The 17,082-nt window shown below is 58.8% G+C and overlaps 1 protein-coding gene across 1 annotated transcript; it reads right to left on the minus strand.

Moving 5' to 3' along the window:
- Positions 1–211: 211 nt before the first annotated feature.
- On the minus strand, positions 212–11,327 carry MVD (mevalonate diphosphate decarboxylase). The gene is made up of 10 exons (XM_067540231.1): positions 11,120–11,327; positions 9,829–9,899; positions 7,614–7,728; positions 6,709–6,855; positions 6,150–6,349; positions 5,391–5,465; positions 3,875–4,093; positions 3,481–3,596; positions 2,813–2,921; positions 212–1,862 (listed from the first exon to the last, which is right to left on the minus strand). Exons 1-10 carry the CDS (start codon positions 11,187–11,189, stop codon positions 1,782–1,784), a joined length of 1,203 nt encoding a protein of 400 aa, XP_067396332.1. The 5' UTR covers positions 11,190–11,327; the 3' UTR covers positions 212–1,781.
- Positions 11,328–17,082: the final 5,755 nt, after the last annotated feature.

Here is a 17,082-nt window from a genome sequence, read left to right on the forward strand (position 1 = left end):
TAAAATAATGCACTAATGTAATAAAATAACGTGTGTGTGGGGGGGGGGGGGCGGGGGGTCAATTGCTTTTTAAAATGTTTTTCTTTTTCGTATTCATAATAAAGGCAGCATACTGCCTTATCCCCTGAATAAGATCCTGCGGTTTATTTCACGGGTATAACATCCTCACCACTGAGCTTCATCCAAACCACCGGGAGAGTGCTTTCCAGTCAGCAGCTGGGGATTTCAGGATCAAACAGGTCACAAGCACAGCCTGAACATCTGGGCCAAAGGGGACCAGAGCATGCAGAGAAGAGCAACCAAGGTGTTGGAATGAGCTATGAGGAAAGTGTTTAAAAAAAAACAACAACACGTAGCTTGTAGGCAAACTCCTCGTGAGTAAGTGGGCAGTGATAACGGTACACGGATACCGAAGGGTGTGTCATCAGGAGGAGCTATTCTGGTAAAAGTAACAGCAGGAAGTTTGGATGGGACATTAGGAAACAGCAAAGTTGCTAGAACGATTGGGTACTACATGCCTTCCATTTCATTTCATATCGACATTAGCCATCACTCACCCACCTCTGAAATGCAACTGTCTCTGGGGTGGAACGTTGCAGCTGTTGAACAGCACACAGCATCACCCTTCCAATAGGAGTGGCGGGGGGATTGTTTTTGAAGAAGGGAAGTTAAGAATAACTCCTACAATTGGAATGGCATAAGGTAATGGGAGGTAGGCAGAACGTAACTGGAATTTGCTGCTGGCACCAGGGGTGTTACTCCTAACATTTGCTAAAGTAGCTATAGAATCACCATGGAAGGAAGCAGTTCTACCCACCTGGTGGGACTGGACAGAATAGTGCTGCTAATGTGGTGGTGGAATTTAATCTACTGCTTCGTTTCCAGCCTCTTCACGGACGACACCCTCTCCCCACGCCCGCTGGGCGTCTTCTGCAGGACCTTCGCAGGTCAAAGGAAGCGGGGCAGGGATGTAACTAAACAGAAACTGATCACAAACACTTCTGGATTCAGAACGTTATATTCAGGGGCATTTACAAACACCTACAAATAATTAAAAAAAACCCAGGACATTTCAAAGTTACTCCTACTGATTCAATTTTTAAAACCTGGCTTCCCAGTTAAAGCAGTGTGGGACGAGGTGCTCTGTGGTGGGAAACTCCTTGCCCGCTGGAGAGTGGCACCAGCTGGCTATGGGGACTGGTGATGTGTATGAGCCCTTCATCTCTAGGTCAGTCCAAATCAGGCCTCACCAGAAACAAGCCCAGGGCAGCTGGCACCAGGAGATGTTCCCATCTGGAAGTGGTTTGCTGTTGAGTCTCGGTCCTTTTCCTAGCAGATGAGCATCCTCATCACAACTGCCCTGCTTTGCTGGCAGAATGGACCATGGAGCTGGGACTCTGCTTTCCTGAGGGGTCCCCGCCAGATGGGGGGAGAGGCACACTGGCTAGGCAGCGTGGGGAAGCTGGCACTGCCACGGGCCAGGCCGCACGTGGTGTGCGAGGGGGCTTTGGTCAGCAGCGCTCTTCATTAGTCATCCCTCACCAGCGTTAAACCCCCCGAAAGGAGCTGCAGGCACAAGAGGCCTGAAAACATTCTCCCAGACCCCACCTCTGTGCCAGATCCATTCCCCGAGGCCTAGCCCCTGAATCCTTCTCCACGCTACTGAGAGCCAGCGACAAACAGCTTCACCACAAGCCACATTTCCAGCTACCCCCCCGGGCGGACGTGGCTTTGCTCCCTGAGGCTGAAGGGCGCTGGACGGCTGCTCCGTGGGCGGCTGCTCAGGCGCTGGGGTGGGGAAGCCCATCTGCTCCCAGGAGATGCAGGTTGGGATCGTCCAGCAGCTGAGGCCCCGGCCCTGGCTAGGAGAGGAACAAAGCCACAGGTTACAGAGCGGCGCTGGAGAGAGCTGCTGGGGGAGGGACCCAGAGACGGGGCTTTGTGTGCACAGCAGAGGGTGCAGAGAGCACCGACAGCTAACCAGGGGCCTTGTCTCTGGGGGGGGAAGTCAGAAGAAACCCCGTCCTCGAGCATCTCACTGCCAGACGTGGGGCAGGCCGGTGGTCTGCTGTGCAGCGGCAGGAGGCAGGGCACCGATGGTCATCCCAGATTGGACCTTGGGGTCCACCCAAAGCCTGTACCAGCAGCCTGCCCCCTCCTCCTCCAGCCTCTCTTTAATGGGACAGCTCGCCCCACATCTCCCTCCGGGGGGTGTAGCAGGTTTAACCCAGTGATGCCAGGTGACGCCTTGCATCAGGTGCTGGTTTCCCCCCACACCAGCACCCATGACTGGGAGTCACGACTCTTCCAGGCCCTGATTGCACGCAGCTGATGTGGGTCTTTCGCCATTTCACAGAGAAAGAGGAAGTCGGTGCTGGCGCGGGGCGGGGCCAGCTGTCGGGAAGGGGATTGATGAGAGAGTCTGTACACACAGCACTCAGACCGCACGAGTGCCAGGGCCCAAGGAACTGGCTCCACAACCTTGGGGCGCCCTCCCTGGGTATAGGGCTCCTGTCCTTACAAGGTGCCAGCCTTAAAGACGGCACGTGCGATGGGGGTGCAAAACTCAACTCCCTCCCCACCCTTCAGCACCCCTAACTCAGACACTAGGAGTCAGAGTGTGGCCAGAGACCCGAAGGCAAGACAGACCTGCCCCCATTATCCCCAGGGACAGGCTGTGTGACCATGATATCTTCCCGCCCATGCAGACAGGCGAGCCTGGGTTCCAGCCACGTTAGACCTACCCAGTGTGGATGGGCCCAAGGCTTCGACGCCACACCCCACCTGCCCTGGGCCCAGCCCTGCACCGTACCTGCGTGAGGAGGATGTACCGGATCGCCCCAGGAACAGGGTCCAGCACCACAGCAGAGAGCAGCTCTTCCGAGAGTGAGGTGGGCCCAGCCGGCAGCCCCTTCAGGAACCTGCGGGGGAAACCAAGAGGGCGTATCAGGACTTGACGCACAACCCCAAGAGAGGGGAAAGGTGGAATCACATGGGGCTGGGAGGCGCTGCCCTCCCAGTCACCTGCCCCATGCGGCAGGACCCCTCAGACTGCCCCTTCACTGCCCCCTCATCTGTGCCAGACTGGCCTTAGTCCGTCCCAGGCAGATCACCGCTGGTGCTGCCTGACAGCTCCAAACCATCAGGCTGCTGCCGGCCCTGGGCCGCGGGAAAGCAGCGGCATTCCTGCAGGAGTGAATCCAGGTGCCAGAGCTGGAAGCAGCAGCTAGAGACCCTGGATGGACAGGGCAGGGCAGAGGTGCCCCACTCCACCCACACCCCAAGCACTAACAACACATCTTAGTTCCAACTTGCGGCCCCTTCCTCTGCTAGCCCAGCCTTGGGCCCCCAGCCTCCCCACAGCTCTACCAATGCCCCTCAATCCTGACCAGCATCACCTCCAACCCCACCTATACGCCCCTCAGTTCTGACCCAGCCCCCATCACACCATGTTGGCTCAACAGGGTGGGTGTGACTTACTGGTCTCCATTAGACTCTGGAGGGAAACTGCACTTCACCACTTCCACAAACTCATCAACAGTGTCCTCCAGGGTGAAGATGACGGCATTGGGGCCAGCGTCGAAGGTGTAGGCCACCTACGACAGAACGGATGTGATCAGCACAGCCCCCAGCCTTTTGGAACCGGGGCGCCTCTCCCCAGAGGATTCCAACACCAGGCATCCTGGGCCCTAAACACTTGCCCTGCCCCACAGCGGCAGCCTTTGCTGGCCCAGGGCACCTCTGCACCCTTCACTGCCCTGCAACGACCCGTCACCAGAGCAGGGAGTTCACTCCATTGGGGGGGCAGGCGAATGGGGCTGATCAGAGAGAAACGCCTGCTCGAGGAAGGCAGCGTGACAAGCCCGGAGCCCACCTTGGTTTTGCCGTGGTGTGCGTTGAATCGGTGGGCCAGGGCGATGATGCGTCTGGAGACGTCGTTGAGGTAGAAGATGGGAGGGAAGGTGTCCAGGCAGGTGGCGTGGAACTGGTTGCTGTCTTTCATGGTCAGCTGGCCAAAGCCCTCGAAGTCTCGCTGCTGGATGAACCGAACCATCTGGGCCATGCGCTCCGGCACCACTGCCTCTGCGCGGTGCTGCAAGGGGGCGACATGGATGGTTACACAGGGGGGACCTACTGGGAGATGCAGGGGGTGATCACCCCATTGCATCGGGATGGGGAGACACGCAAGAGTCTCATCACTACACTGGGCACCTACGCCACCTCTTTGGCACCCTTGCCCAGCAGGGACACCTCCTCACCTGGAGGAGCTGGCTGGTACCATCTCTAACCCTAGACCCCACAGGCAACCATAGGGAGGGGCTGCTCCCAGCAAGGCCCCACCCACCAATGCACCCCCACAAAGGTGTGAAAAAGAGATAAGAGAACAGGAGACGACCGAGTTGCTTGCATCTAGTCCCTCCCCGCCAGAGACGAGCGCATGGCTGCTCCCAATGGGCTGTGTGGGGCTGCTCTGTCCTGTTTCGAAGCGGATGCTGGGGGGGGTGGAGGGTTCCCGAGTCTCCCTCCCAACCTCTGAACAGAATTAGTGAGACGCCCCCTCCCCATCACATCACAATGCTGCTGCTGGCTGAGCTGTTCTCAGTACAACCCGTGACATTCAGGCGGCTGCCTGAAGACTGAGCCCACGGCCACTTGGGTAGAGCCCGGATGCTCACAAGGAAAATTCTCCCCAACACCTTCCCAGGCGCAGCCAGCAGCCCCCCGGGGACGAGGCACAAAGCTAGCTGGCCTCTGCTTCCAGCCACACGGCACGATGCGTTACAGCCCGCCGGCAACGTGCTGTTTCTCGACCTGCATTCACAGGCGCGCCGTCGCTCTGATGACCAGGGCCCTGGTAGCGGACAGGGATTTGTTGTGGTGGATGGCGTCGGGAAAAAATACCAACCAATGCATGCAAAGGCCTGGCAGGTTTCACAAGGGAAGATGGCATCCAGCTCAGCGAGCCCAGTAGCCCAACACCGGTCGCGGCAGGGGAAGAGCCCCGCAGACAGCAGTGACAGGATAACCTGCCCCTTCCCGGCCGCCTTAGCTAGAGGGCAGCTCAGGCTCCGAAGCAGGAGACTTTAGATCTCCGCCAAATCCCATGTGTCAAGGTTCTGGGTTGAGGAGTCAAACACACACCCCCAGCAGGGCTCCGGGGGCAGGTGCTGGAGCACAGGGGAGGGAGGAAGAGGGAGTTAGCAGCAAGCCTCCATTGCTCTGGGGTTTATCGGAGTGATTTGGGAGTTATTCCAAACTTTGGCGCCCCCGTCCACCCCTGCGGCATGGCAGGGGCAGCTAGATCTAAGGCGAGCAAGAGAAACACTCATCCTGACCCGCCTGCCAGCCCCACGGAGCATAGGGCTGAGAACAGAGCTCCCACCTCGTACCTTCAGCAAGGGGCTGGTCTCCACGCTTGTCTGCATCCCAGCCGTGCTGCCCACCAGCTTCTTCTCAGCACTCACCTGTCGGGGCAAACGGGACAGGAGGCACTTGGCATCAGCATCCCAAGGGCTCTCCCCACCCAGGGGAAGGTGCAGCAGGCCCCAGATACATGGGGTGCGGATCTCACCACCAGCTGACTGCCCCACCCCAGTCGTGACATTCTTGGGGGCATCTCACACCTAAACCCCCAAGCCCACGTGACTCTACGCCCCCTGGCACACCGGGAACGGGCGCCACCAGCCCAGCAAGCGGCTGTTCGCTCCTGGGCTACATGCATCAGTCTCGAGAGGATTATTTCCCATCTGGAGGTTCCCCCATCCCCCCAGCGAGGGAGCAGCAAGGGACCTGTCTGGAACGTCTCCCCCTCCCCACTCCCGGCAGATTAATCCCAGCCCAGCCGGGAGGCAGACCCGAGACTGCCGGGGTCAAACCGAGCTGCAGGGAGCGGGAGGGACTCACCCAAGGTCACGCATCTAAGAAGTGGGAGAGTGCCTGCGTCCCGGCTCTAACCACTAGCCCACACTTCCCTGCTAGAGCTGGGAAGGGAACCCAGGCGTCCTGGCTCCCGGGGCCGAACCAGCCACTAGTGCTCGCTCTCTCCTCCCCATTCCCCTCCGCCCCGTGCTCAGGCTGGAGGGATGCCGTGATCCAGGGGCACCGGACCCGCTGGGGGTCGTGTCCGCTCACCCCCGCCCCTCACTCACCACCAGGATGAGCACCCGCAGCTCCGGCCAGTGTGTCTCCGGCGCCACCTGCTGGGCAACGCTGTCCTTGCCGTCGGGCCGCTCCCCCATCAGCCACTGCACAAAGCCGCCGAACATGCTTCGGCAGGCGCTGCCTGAGCCCTGGCGGGCGACCTCAGAGAGCTCGCCCTCCACGCCGTACAGCCGGGCCAGCGTGTGCACTGGGACACCAGAGGGGGCGGGGTCAGGGGCGGTGAGGGGGACCGACTCACCCCCTGCCCGCCCTGCTCTGCCCTGTTGCATCCTCCTCCACTGGGGTCCAGCCCAGGGTCGCCCTCCCCCAGGCAGCCCTCCCAGGCGCCCCTCTCAACCCCACTGAGTGGTGGCCAGGGACAGCCCATCGCCTGCAGGTGGGGCATAGGGGAGGGGCAGGAACAGGGACAGCCCAGTGCCTTCCCCCAAAAAACTGGGGTGGAAGGAGCTGGGGGCAGGGCTTGGGGGTGGGGGGCAGGAGCCAGGGGCAAGAGTCAGGGGACAGGGCTCAGTAGAGGGAGGGGGGGGCTCGCCCCCAGGCACTCACCCAGGCAGGCGTACCCCGCTGCTGAGGATGCCAGGCCGGCCGCCGTGGGGAAGTTGTTCACAGAGGAGATGTGGACCTTGTAGGCCAGGCTGAGGGGGGCCATGGCCCCAGCGCTGCCGCCCCTCCGCTTCCTGGCCAGGCGCCGCACTGCGGGACAGAGCAGAGGGGGCTTAGACAGTGGGGCTGGGCTGGAGGCGACAGGTCCATGGTGAGCACCTGACCATCCCTCCAGCCAGAGGACCACCGAGGCGTCTGCATGTCCCTCCTCGCCCTTGGGGATGGGGTCTGGGCAGGGCAGGAGAGGGCCGGAGCCGGGGGAAGCACAAGGGGCTTTCAAGAAGTGGGGTCCCTCCCAGAGATGCAGCCTCCACCCCCCACCCTCACCGAGGGTCTCAAAAACACTCCACAAGCTTTAAATACAGCCCTAGGCTCTGACCCCCAAAGGGGGACACTGAGGCACTGAGCAGGGCAAGTGACCTGTGCCGCATCACACGGGGAGTCAGTGGCAGAGCTGGGAATGGAGCCCAGTGGTCCCACTGCCCCACAACTGCCACTAGCACAAGGCCCTGCAGGGAGGTACTGAGCACGCCCAATGGGGATCATTCTCCCAGCAACTTGGACGCATACGGGAAACCGAGGGACTGGGACAGACCTCAAGTGACTGCTCCCTTTGGGAGCCCAAGCATCACCCTCCCTTCCATTGCCCCCCACACCTTACACCCCCCAGTTCTGTATTCTGGCCACTGGCCTGGTGTGATGACCCTTCAGGGAACTGCATGGTTTGTCCCAGACCAACCAGCAGAGGTCCTCCCTGAGATACAAGGAGCTGGGGGCTCAAACTGGGGCCTGCCCCCTGGCACTGCCAGCTGCTCACCGCCAGCCCCCCCTTCCCCCCAGGTACTCACTCTCCCGCAAGCAGGACTGCAGGCGTGGGTGCCCATTGTCGGCCTTCTCCCCGTTCAGCCAGAGCCGGTCCTCTTTGAAATCTCTGCTGATGGCGGCTGTGGTGGTGGTTTTAAGCTGGGAGGGAGAGAGATCAGAGCACGCTGAGCTGCAGCCAGGGCCGGGAGGGGGCGTTACATGGACGTGCAAGCGCACGCTCAGCGCCTGCTGTGGGTGACCACCTGATGCAACGGCCAGCATGCACCACCGATGGAGCTGCACTGAGCCCCCATCCCCCCACCCCAGAGGGGGCTGTGGGTCACGTTCTATTGAGGATGAGATAGAACAAAAGCCCAGAAATATTCTACTGCATCACAGCTGCTCTCTTTTGCCGTAGCACCTAAAGGCCCCGACTGAGAACCGGCCCCATTGTGCTAGGCACTGTACACAGGCTGAGTGAGACAGTGCCCTGAACAGCTGATGCAGATGGGAGGGGAAGAGACTTGCCCAAGATCAGCAGGAGACAGTGGCAGAGATGGGACTAGAACCCTGGTCTTCCAACTCCCAGTCCAGTCCAGTGCCCTGCCCACTGGACTCTCTATCTCCTCAACACAGAGGCTGTCACCGGCTCTGCTGAATAGGTGTTGAGAATGAACTGAGTCTGTGCTAAGTTGGCTTTATTTTACAAAGTGGTTCCACTCTAACCACAAGTGCTTGTGGAGTGAAAGGTCTGGGTTACAGGTTTTGCTAGTATAACAACAAAAGAACTTTGTATTTATACCACCCCTTATCTGTGGGCCTCACAGCCGCACAACCACCAATGGTGTCGGTAAATACTATCACCCCCACTTTACATATGGGGAAACCGAGGCACAGAGTTGGAAAGTCACTGGCCCAAAGCCACACATAGCAAGCCAGTGGCAGATCTTGGAAGCAAACCCAGGTATTCTGGCCACCAGGTGATACTACCTCCAATCGGAATATTGCTAAAATGGGAAGACGCATCCCTGACAGCCACAAGAGGGGCTGGCATCTCTCCCCTGCAGGAGAGCAACTCTGGTCATGATCTTCCCAAGTCCCTAGATGGGCAGTTTAAACAAAGTGAAGTGAGGGCACACGAGACAAGTGCGCATTTCAGCACAGGCCAACCAGAGATCCCTTCTGACCCCGAGTCCCCATCTTTCCACCCAGCTGCACCCACCTCGCCCACCAGAGATGAAGCACAGAGCTAATACTTGGCTGGATACACATCTCTGATGAAATATCAAGTCTAGTTTAGCATGCGATTTATTACTTTAGTTAATTGTGACCATCTCTATTAATATTACTCTGACTTATAATCACTTAAAATCTTGCTGTAATCAATAAACTAATTTGCTTGTTTTAGATAAAACAGTGCATGTGGACTGAGTGTGTGCAGAGAGCTCACTTAAGAGTGACAGAGTGGGTGCATTACAATTTCTTTGATAAACTGATGGACAGATGTAAATGAGCTTGCAGAGTGTAGCGTGCAGCATTGAACCCTGCAAGACGGCAGTTCCCGGGGTTGCATCTGGGACTGGGGATGTTTGCTGGGGGTCAATCCCATGTGTGGCTGGTCAGAAGCACTCCTTCACTAGGTCTGGGACCGATTGCTCGCAGGAGGCTGGGCGTGGGCTGACCCAGGAGTGCGTGGTTCACACAGCAAAGCGGGGTAAGTCGGGGCCCAAGAGTGAGGAATTGGGGTGACACAGCTACACCAGTCCAGATTGCGGGAGGGGAACGTAACACACGGGATGGACTGGGCCAAATTAAATTAAAAGAAGGGAAAACTTTGGCTAAACATCAGGAAACAAGTCCCAACACCGTGCTTCAGGAAGCTGTGGAACATTCTCCCAAGAGAAGGAATAGGAGCCACAGGGACAATCTTGCACTGGTCCTTGGGGAATGCACTAGACAATAACACAGAAAGTAGGGATGGGAAAGTTTTATAGGACACACTGATAATGAGATTTAGAGCAAACCACACCTGGGGCGGATGTTTCTCCCATGCATCCACGCCCCTTTGGGAAGAAAGTTACCATCTGTTTCCTTGAACATTCGCCTGATTGTTCCCAGAAGAGCAGCTGCTGTATTTTCACTCTCAGATGAAACCCCGCTCTCTGCCCTGGTACAACCGCTAACAATCTCTCATCTAAACCAGACTCACCTCAGATTCACTCCTGAGAAGCTGAGCTTTTATAACAAGTTCATACCAACCTGGTCCTGGTGCAGGGTCACGCTCAGAGAGGAATTGATGGGTAAAATCAGCTCTTCATCTCGCTTTCCCCCTGGAAAACATTAGATGGCAAAGTCAGCACCAAGACCCCAGAGTCGTTAGTAGGGGGCTGGGGCTCTCATTTAATCAGTCAGGCTCCGGCCTCAGCAGTTGCTGCAGTGCATCTGGAGGCCCATCTGAAGAGCCCAATAAGAGAGAGACACACAAGTCACTTCTAGATAATCCTCTTCAGTCCACAGTAAACTGGCTACAGGAAACCGGTTTAACTGGATCACAGCTTAAGAATTCATTTTGCCTGCCTCACCCACTGCTGCTGTTACCCTGGCCCTGGTTTCTGTTTTAATTTATTAAACCTTAGGGCGTGTACCGCCATGACTGCAGAGTCTGAGACACAAATAAGCAAGGGAAAAATCTGCACACTCAGAAATGGAGAACAAACCAAAAGACAGGCCTGACAGTCCACCCTGGAAGGCACATATGGCAGAACAGGATAACAAGAGCCCACACAGGAAGCCTTTGCCCAAATGATGGCTAGAGCCTTTCCCCTAGTTATGGTCCCAGCCCTGCACTTGGCCTGGCCAGCATCCCAGTCCTGTTAGACGGAGTCTGAAAGGAACTTTGTCTGGGTAATAAGCATGGCCACACTGGTCAGACCCATGGTCCATCCAGTCCAGTGTCCTGTCTTCCGACAGTGGCCAGTGTCAGGTGCTAAAGAAGGAATGAACAGAACAGGTCATCAAGTGATCCATCCCATCGGCCATTCCCAGCCTCTGGCAAGCAGCAACCCCTGCCTATCCTGGCTAATCGCCATCGATGGACCTGCCCTCCCACAAATGTACCTAGTTCTGTTTTTTTAACCCTGTGAGAGTCTCGGCCTTCACAACATCCTCCGGCAAGGAGTTCCACAGGTTGACGAGGCGCTGCGTGCAGAAATACTTCCCAGGGTTGGCTTTAACCCGGCCGCCGGCTCACGTCCTCGGGCGGCCCCTCGTTCTGGTGTCACGGGGAGGGGTACGCAACACTTCCTCCAGCCCGGAGTGCAAGGAGACCCCCCCTCCCCCGGCATCTCTCTTCCCAGCTGAGCGGCCCCCTGCCATGAACCTCTCCACCCAGGGAAACCACCCCCCCCCCCGATCGTTTTAGGTTTGGCCAGGCTCGCTCGATGCCCCCCCAGACTCACGAGGGACGGAGGGGCCAGCACGGCGCGGGGCTGGGGCTGCTGGGGGGGGGGGGGCCGCGCTGCACCCCGTGGGGGGGGAGGGGGAGACTCACAATATTTGATGACCGCGATGTTGACAGGGGCCGTGCAGGTCACCATGGTGAGGGGCTTCTCCGTCGCCATGGCAACGCGCGGCGGGGGGGAGAAGGGGGCTGCAGAGGCCGGCGGCGCCCCCGCGCTGCAGCGAGCTCCGGCTCCCCCTGCCTGTCCTCCCACGCGTGTCCACCTCCCCGCACGCGCGGCGCGACACGCCCCCTCCTCTACCTGCGGCTGGGCGGGGATTGGCTAGCGTGACACCAGCGGCCTCCCCCTCGCTTCCAATCAGCGGCCTCCCCCCGCCCACGGCTGTCTCTGTCAGCCAATGGGAGGGATCGGAAGACGGCGGCCGACCCGCTCCCTCCCCCTACCCGCCGCGGGAGGAACCTTGGCGGCGGGCGCCGAGCGCGTGTTTCCCACCCGGAGGGTTATATCGAGCGCACGAAGCGCCCGGGCGGCCCTCTTAGTGCGTGGAACCGGGCGCACATGCGCAATGGTGAGGTGGCCGGCGTCGGCCATGACACTATAGGCAAAGGGTGGGGGATGGGCGGGCCAGCACAGTAGTGAATTAGGGACTGGGGAGCGGGAGGGGCAATCCTCAAGCCAGGCCTGAGAGTCCCCAGCCTGAGAGTCCCCTGGCTTGGCCAAGCCCTGTAAAAACCCCCAGGCCTGCTGGGATTTCGGAAAGCCCCAGCTCCCGGAGTCAGGGGATCATGAGCGCGTGCTCGGCTCCCCTTTCAGACCAGTGGGTTTCTGGCCCTCCGGACATCAGGGAAAAGCTTCCCAGTGCCCCCTGCCTCCCCGCTCAACGGCTCCGACACCAGCAGCCCAATAAAAAGCACCTGGCCTCCTTGGTTAGCTTTAAAACGCGTGTGATTTTTAAGCCCATCTGGCCTTTCTAGCATTTGGTGTCACTCCAGATTCGCACCCGCGAGAGAGGAGAGTCGGCCGTGGTGCCTCGGTTTCCCTGCAAAGCCCTACACGCCCCTCGGGGGCTGCGTCACGACATGCCAGGGGGAACCTTCCGGCAGCGTCAGTCAGTGGCACGACATGGGCAGCGCAAAGAGATTTGAGGACACGGGCTGTGTGGAATCTGGGTTCCGAATTTCGACACTAAGGGAGTTCCTTGAAGTATCGTTCCGCCTGGCCTTCTATTTCCTCTTCTGTTTCCCGCTAGCCATGGGTCAGCCCGGGTGGCCAGGCATATCCTGGGGACCACAAAGATGGTACGCTCCTGCATGATGCTGTGAACGCAGCTGGCTGTCCTGGAGCTGGTTCTGAGCCACAGGCACCTGGCTGCATTTGTTCTATGGGCAGCCGTGCCAAGAAGGGAAATGAGGGCACTTGGGCAGGTCCATGTGCGTTAATGCTAGCTGGTTTCCTTTCCTTCTCTGCCCCCCGCTTTTTTACCCTTCATGACAGAGAAATGCCTCCACTACAGTACTGCTTGCTGATTTAGGCACCTCGCTCCCTTTGGAACCAATGGGAGTTAGGCGCCTACATACCTTTGAGGATCTGGGCCTCTGTCCATGCAGCCTCTTTGCTACCACTGCCAGCAAAGGGATGGATTGGTGCCTTGTGGAATTGTCAGTCTGATACAGAGGCCTGTGAACCGGGCTGCGATACAGGCCTCATTTCATACAGGCTGCCAAATGGTCACCAGATGAAAAGGTTTTAGGTTAGTACCCACCTGGTTTGAATGGGTCATCTAAAGGCAAGAGGGTCTGCAGCCCTTGGCCAAACCCTCGAGGCAGCCAGTGCCCTGGTGGTTTGTTTTCAGGGTTTATAGTAATTGCCTGAATGTCAGAAGCCACCTCTTATTCCCCTGCCCAGTATCAGCCAAGCAGGCATCGAGCCTTCGCATCTCCCGCAGCATCACTGCTTCCCAAAGAGAGGCGCCCTGCCCTCCTCTCAGTCCCACTGCACAGACTCACCCCTGCCAGCTGGCCCAGGAGCCGGCTTACCCGGGTTGGAGAGAGTGCTGGATCCAGCCCTCTTCTGTCAGGACAGGTCAGCCTGGGGCCAGGCCTTCAGGAATAGGAAGGCTTGAGGAGTGAGGGAATCCTAGAAGAAACCTCACTCCAAAACAGAGACAGCAGAAAATAGACCTGTCCCCCCCAGTCTGATGGTTACTCCCCGGTAAGTAGGGCTCTGCAGCCTGGCAGTTCGCTGCAAATTCCCTTCCACAACCCAATTGTTTTGGTAAATAAACACTAAATCCGCACAATCCTTTCCCCTGCCAACCTGCATCCATAGCCAGGCTCTCAGTCGGCCCCTGCCCTGGCATTACCAGAGAAACATAAACACTAGACATCGCTGGTCCCAGCTATGATAGTCTGGTCCTTTGGACCGGGCAGGATCGCTGCCAACAGTCTGAGTAATGGGTGGTTCCCTCCCCAGCAGACGTGTCTCCACACTGAGCCAGGCCTGCATGGAGGGATGCCCAGCAGGGCTTGCGACAGTTTGTCGCTGAGCCTGCAGGTAGTAACCACCCCAGCCCTCTAGCCCACCCCCAGCCCGCATACTCTGGGATCCCACCTGCCTTTGGAGCAGTGTCCCAGATGAGGTCAGGGAGCAGAAATCAAAGAACGGTTCTTTGACATTCGGGTTTTCTCCAGGGCCTTACAGTACAGGCTGCCCGGGCAGCTAATTGTAACCCACCCTACAGTGAGGTCCAAACACAGCGTCCCAGGATTCCAGGTCTCCCCTCCGCCTCGGGATCCGGCTGGGACCCTCACACCATGTGAGCTGAGATTTACAGCTCGCTCCAGCTCCGCTGAAGTCAATTGCAAAACGTTCCCTGGCATTGCTGGCAATTAACAAGCTGGAAAACAGAGCAAAGGGAGACGGAGGCTGGCTAGCGGGGAACGTTCCCGCCACGCGCGACGGCTTTATCCGTCCAATTATCCAGTCTGATCTTCTGCCAAGGGAAATGGCCTGTCTGCAGAGACTGATCAGCAGATGGACAGTGAGTGCCGCTGTCGTTTCTCTGTGTGGAGTCTGCTGGAAATTGGACTTGATGTGCCAATCCATTGCATGTGAGCCGGCAAACAGCCCTCAGATGGTAACAGCGTTCATCACCTCCGAGCAGGGCTGCCTGCAAACCAGTGGCATAGACAGGCATCCTGTAGACAGCTCCCTCCACCCCAACAACTGCTTTTGACGAGATAGATCCTGATGGAGGCTGTGACTCCTGCCAGCCTGTATGCATTTCTACAGCGGGGCTCATTTGGCCGGCGACTGGGAGATGGAAGTCAGGGGACACCCTGTGTCTTAGACCCATGCTTTGCAAGGGTCTAGCACCGGCCAGCACAGGGTTTCAAAGGGCATTACGGACAGTAAGGAGCTGAGCGGGAGGCAGGTGCCTCTGGGAAGCAGGTAACTAGCATTATCCTCATTTTACAGATGGGGAAACCGAGGCACACAGCTGTGTCCAGCTCATGCAATGAACTGGGAATACAACCCAGATTTCCTGGCTCCTGTTAACCACAGGAAGGTGCTGAGCTGAGCTGCCAGTTCCCCTCCTTACAGTACAGGTGTAAGATGACCCCAGAGCTGGTGCAAGAATAGGCCCCCTTCCTGAGTCTGAAATCTAAAATTTTGCTTACCCCCAATATCATGGCCCCCACCCTACCCCACCACTCCTTGCCCTGCAGCCCCCCAATACGCCCCACTCACTCCATAACACACCAGCAACTCGCCCACAGGCCTTCACCCACCACCCCAGGGGCCTTCCTGGCCAGCATGAAGAGGATTGCCCAGTAGGTGGAGCCTTGGGCCCGGCTTTCCCAGGGAAGCAGCCAGTTTTCGTCTGCAGGCTTTTGCTGTGAATCACCAGTGGTTTCCCACTTTCCCTTGTCACACGGCAACAGAATGATGTGGAAAGTGGAAGCTGAGAGCGGGCCAAGAATCCCCCCTCCCATTCCCCAGCATCTTCCCTTTCCCCTACTAATCTTCACAGCATCACCACTCCATTTCCCTCCTGCAAGTTGTTCCCCCGGCACCCTCCATCAGCCAGGTGGCCATGGCCCCTCCATCCCTCCTGGGACCCGAGGAGCACTGACGTGGGGCTGGAAGAAGAGATGTGCTAAGCAGGATTCTCCCGGCTGGTTTGCTGGGGGGATCTCCCTGCCTCGGGCTGGGCTGGTGCTTGAAGTCAGAGCAGAGGCAGACAGGGCTGGCTCTCAGCTCCTAACAGAAGGTCAGAGAGGCCAGGACAACAGTGCAGGAGGTCACAGGGTTTGCAAAGATGAGGGCAGTTCCCACTCAGTTCCCCTCCTTTCCCTTCCAGAAGATCAACAGCCCTGCCTGGCACTGCCTGCTCTGCTGATGTACGGGGCATAGGGGTCTTCCAGCCTCATCAACAGCCCCCAGCAGGGCTCTAAAAAGCTGCCGTTCTCCGCCCGGCTTAGGTCGAGCCCTGTATGCAGACGCCCATTGCCACAGAACAGCCCCTCTTGCCTTACAGGCCATGTGTGCCTGGCCAGCTCCATGAAGATTCGGGGCGAGGGGGATGAACGGGTGTGGCGGCCAGGCCCCGCTTTCCGGGCCTCAAGCACCTGCCGGCCAGGACTGGGGGCAGGGGGGCGGTTCAGGCTGAGTGAGGGGGAGAAGGCACACAGCTGCCCCCAGAACGGACACATCAGTCCCCCTCCAGCACCGGCCCCGTTCGTCATGGGGGCTGCGATGGGCACAGCGAGCTTAGAGTCCGTTCATCTCTCCTGTGGGCAAAGCGCCAAGGGCTCCGGTACGGGTGACATAGGACTCGGAGACACCCTGACGTGCGCAGAGTTTTGGGAGCCCTGGCACTGCCCCCGGCCCCCCAGCTCCCTCCCTGGCCGGCTCAGCATTGCACCTGCACAGCCGGGCCGGGACCGGGGCCGTCAAACATCTTGGCTCACATCTGCCAAGGGGTGGATTCTTCTGGAACCTGCACCTCGGGGGGGGATCGCTCCTGTGGGCAAAGAAACCCAGGGACACCCCCCCGCCCCCAACCGTCCCAGGGGGATGAAAACAGTCAGAGGCAAGAGCCGGCAGAGCTGGGGGAGGGACCCTCAGGAGCCAGCGCAGGGACAGATCTCGGCCAGGGCGATTTCGGAGATTTCCCCTTCTGTCTCCCGGGGAGGCGGGGGAACAGGCTTTCCCTGGCAGGGCCCAACCGCTGACACGTCGCCTTCCTCCCCGCTTCGGCAGGGTGGATCCCATCTGTAGTGCAAAGGGCACGTCTTACACAACAGGGCCCCCTTGCCAGTATCACCTGGTGGGTGGGCGTACGGCAGCCTCCAGCCCGGGGCAGTCTGCAGCCCACATGCTGCTTTGGCCCCCCTCCTCCCTGTCCTGGCACCAGGACGATAACTTCAGCGGTGGCCCTGGCGTCTCCCCCGTCGCAGCCAGCTTTGCTGAGGGGCATCGGCTTCCTTCAATTACTGAGCTTAGCAGCAGCCCCAAACGCAGCCCCCCCGTTGCAGCAGGCTGCTCTCTTGCAATTTATACCGTCTCTTGCCGTCCCACCGCTCGCTCTCGGCAGCCGCAGCAGGACGTCCAGACAGAGCTTATCTACAGCCCTGAGTGGCTGGACGCACCTAGGCCCGGCTAGCTCGGAGACACCAGCCAGGCTGCTGGCGTCGGGTAGGTGCTGACGTTCCACTGAGCCGAGTGGAATGCTAAGAGCTGCCCAGCAGGTGGGGTGGGGAATGTTTATAGGAGCCCTCCTCAAACAGCACTGCAGGCAGTGAGGTCCACTGGTTAGAGCGCTCCCCCGCTTGGTGGGGATCGTTCTTGGCTGGTTCTGCTCACAGGCTCTGCCCCGCTGCATCTGCTAGATTCCTCTCAAACTTATTTTGCTGGGACACCCCCGCCCCCTTTGAAAATATTTCAGGCTCTGATGACGCACCGCAAAAAGCGACGTTCCCCCACCACCACCACACCACGCCATACCACCATTACCTCTGCACTGCTGCCTTCAGCGCTGGGCACCAGG

Source organism: Emydura macquarii, unplaced genomic scaffold (assembly GCF_026122565.2).
Source record: "Emydura macquarii macquarii isolate MOO-44397 ecotype Brisbane River unplaced genomic scaffold, CSIRO-AGI_Emac_v2 contig_561, whole genome shotgun sequence".
Taxonomy (NCBI): Eukaryota; Metazoa; Chordata; order Testudines; family Chelidae; genus Emydura; species Emydura macquarii.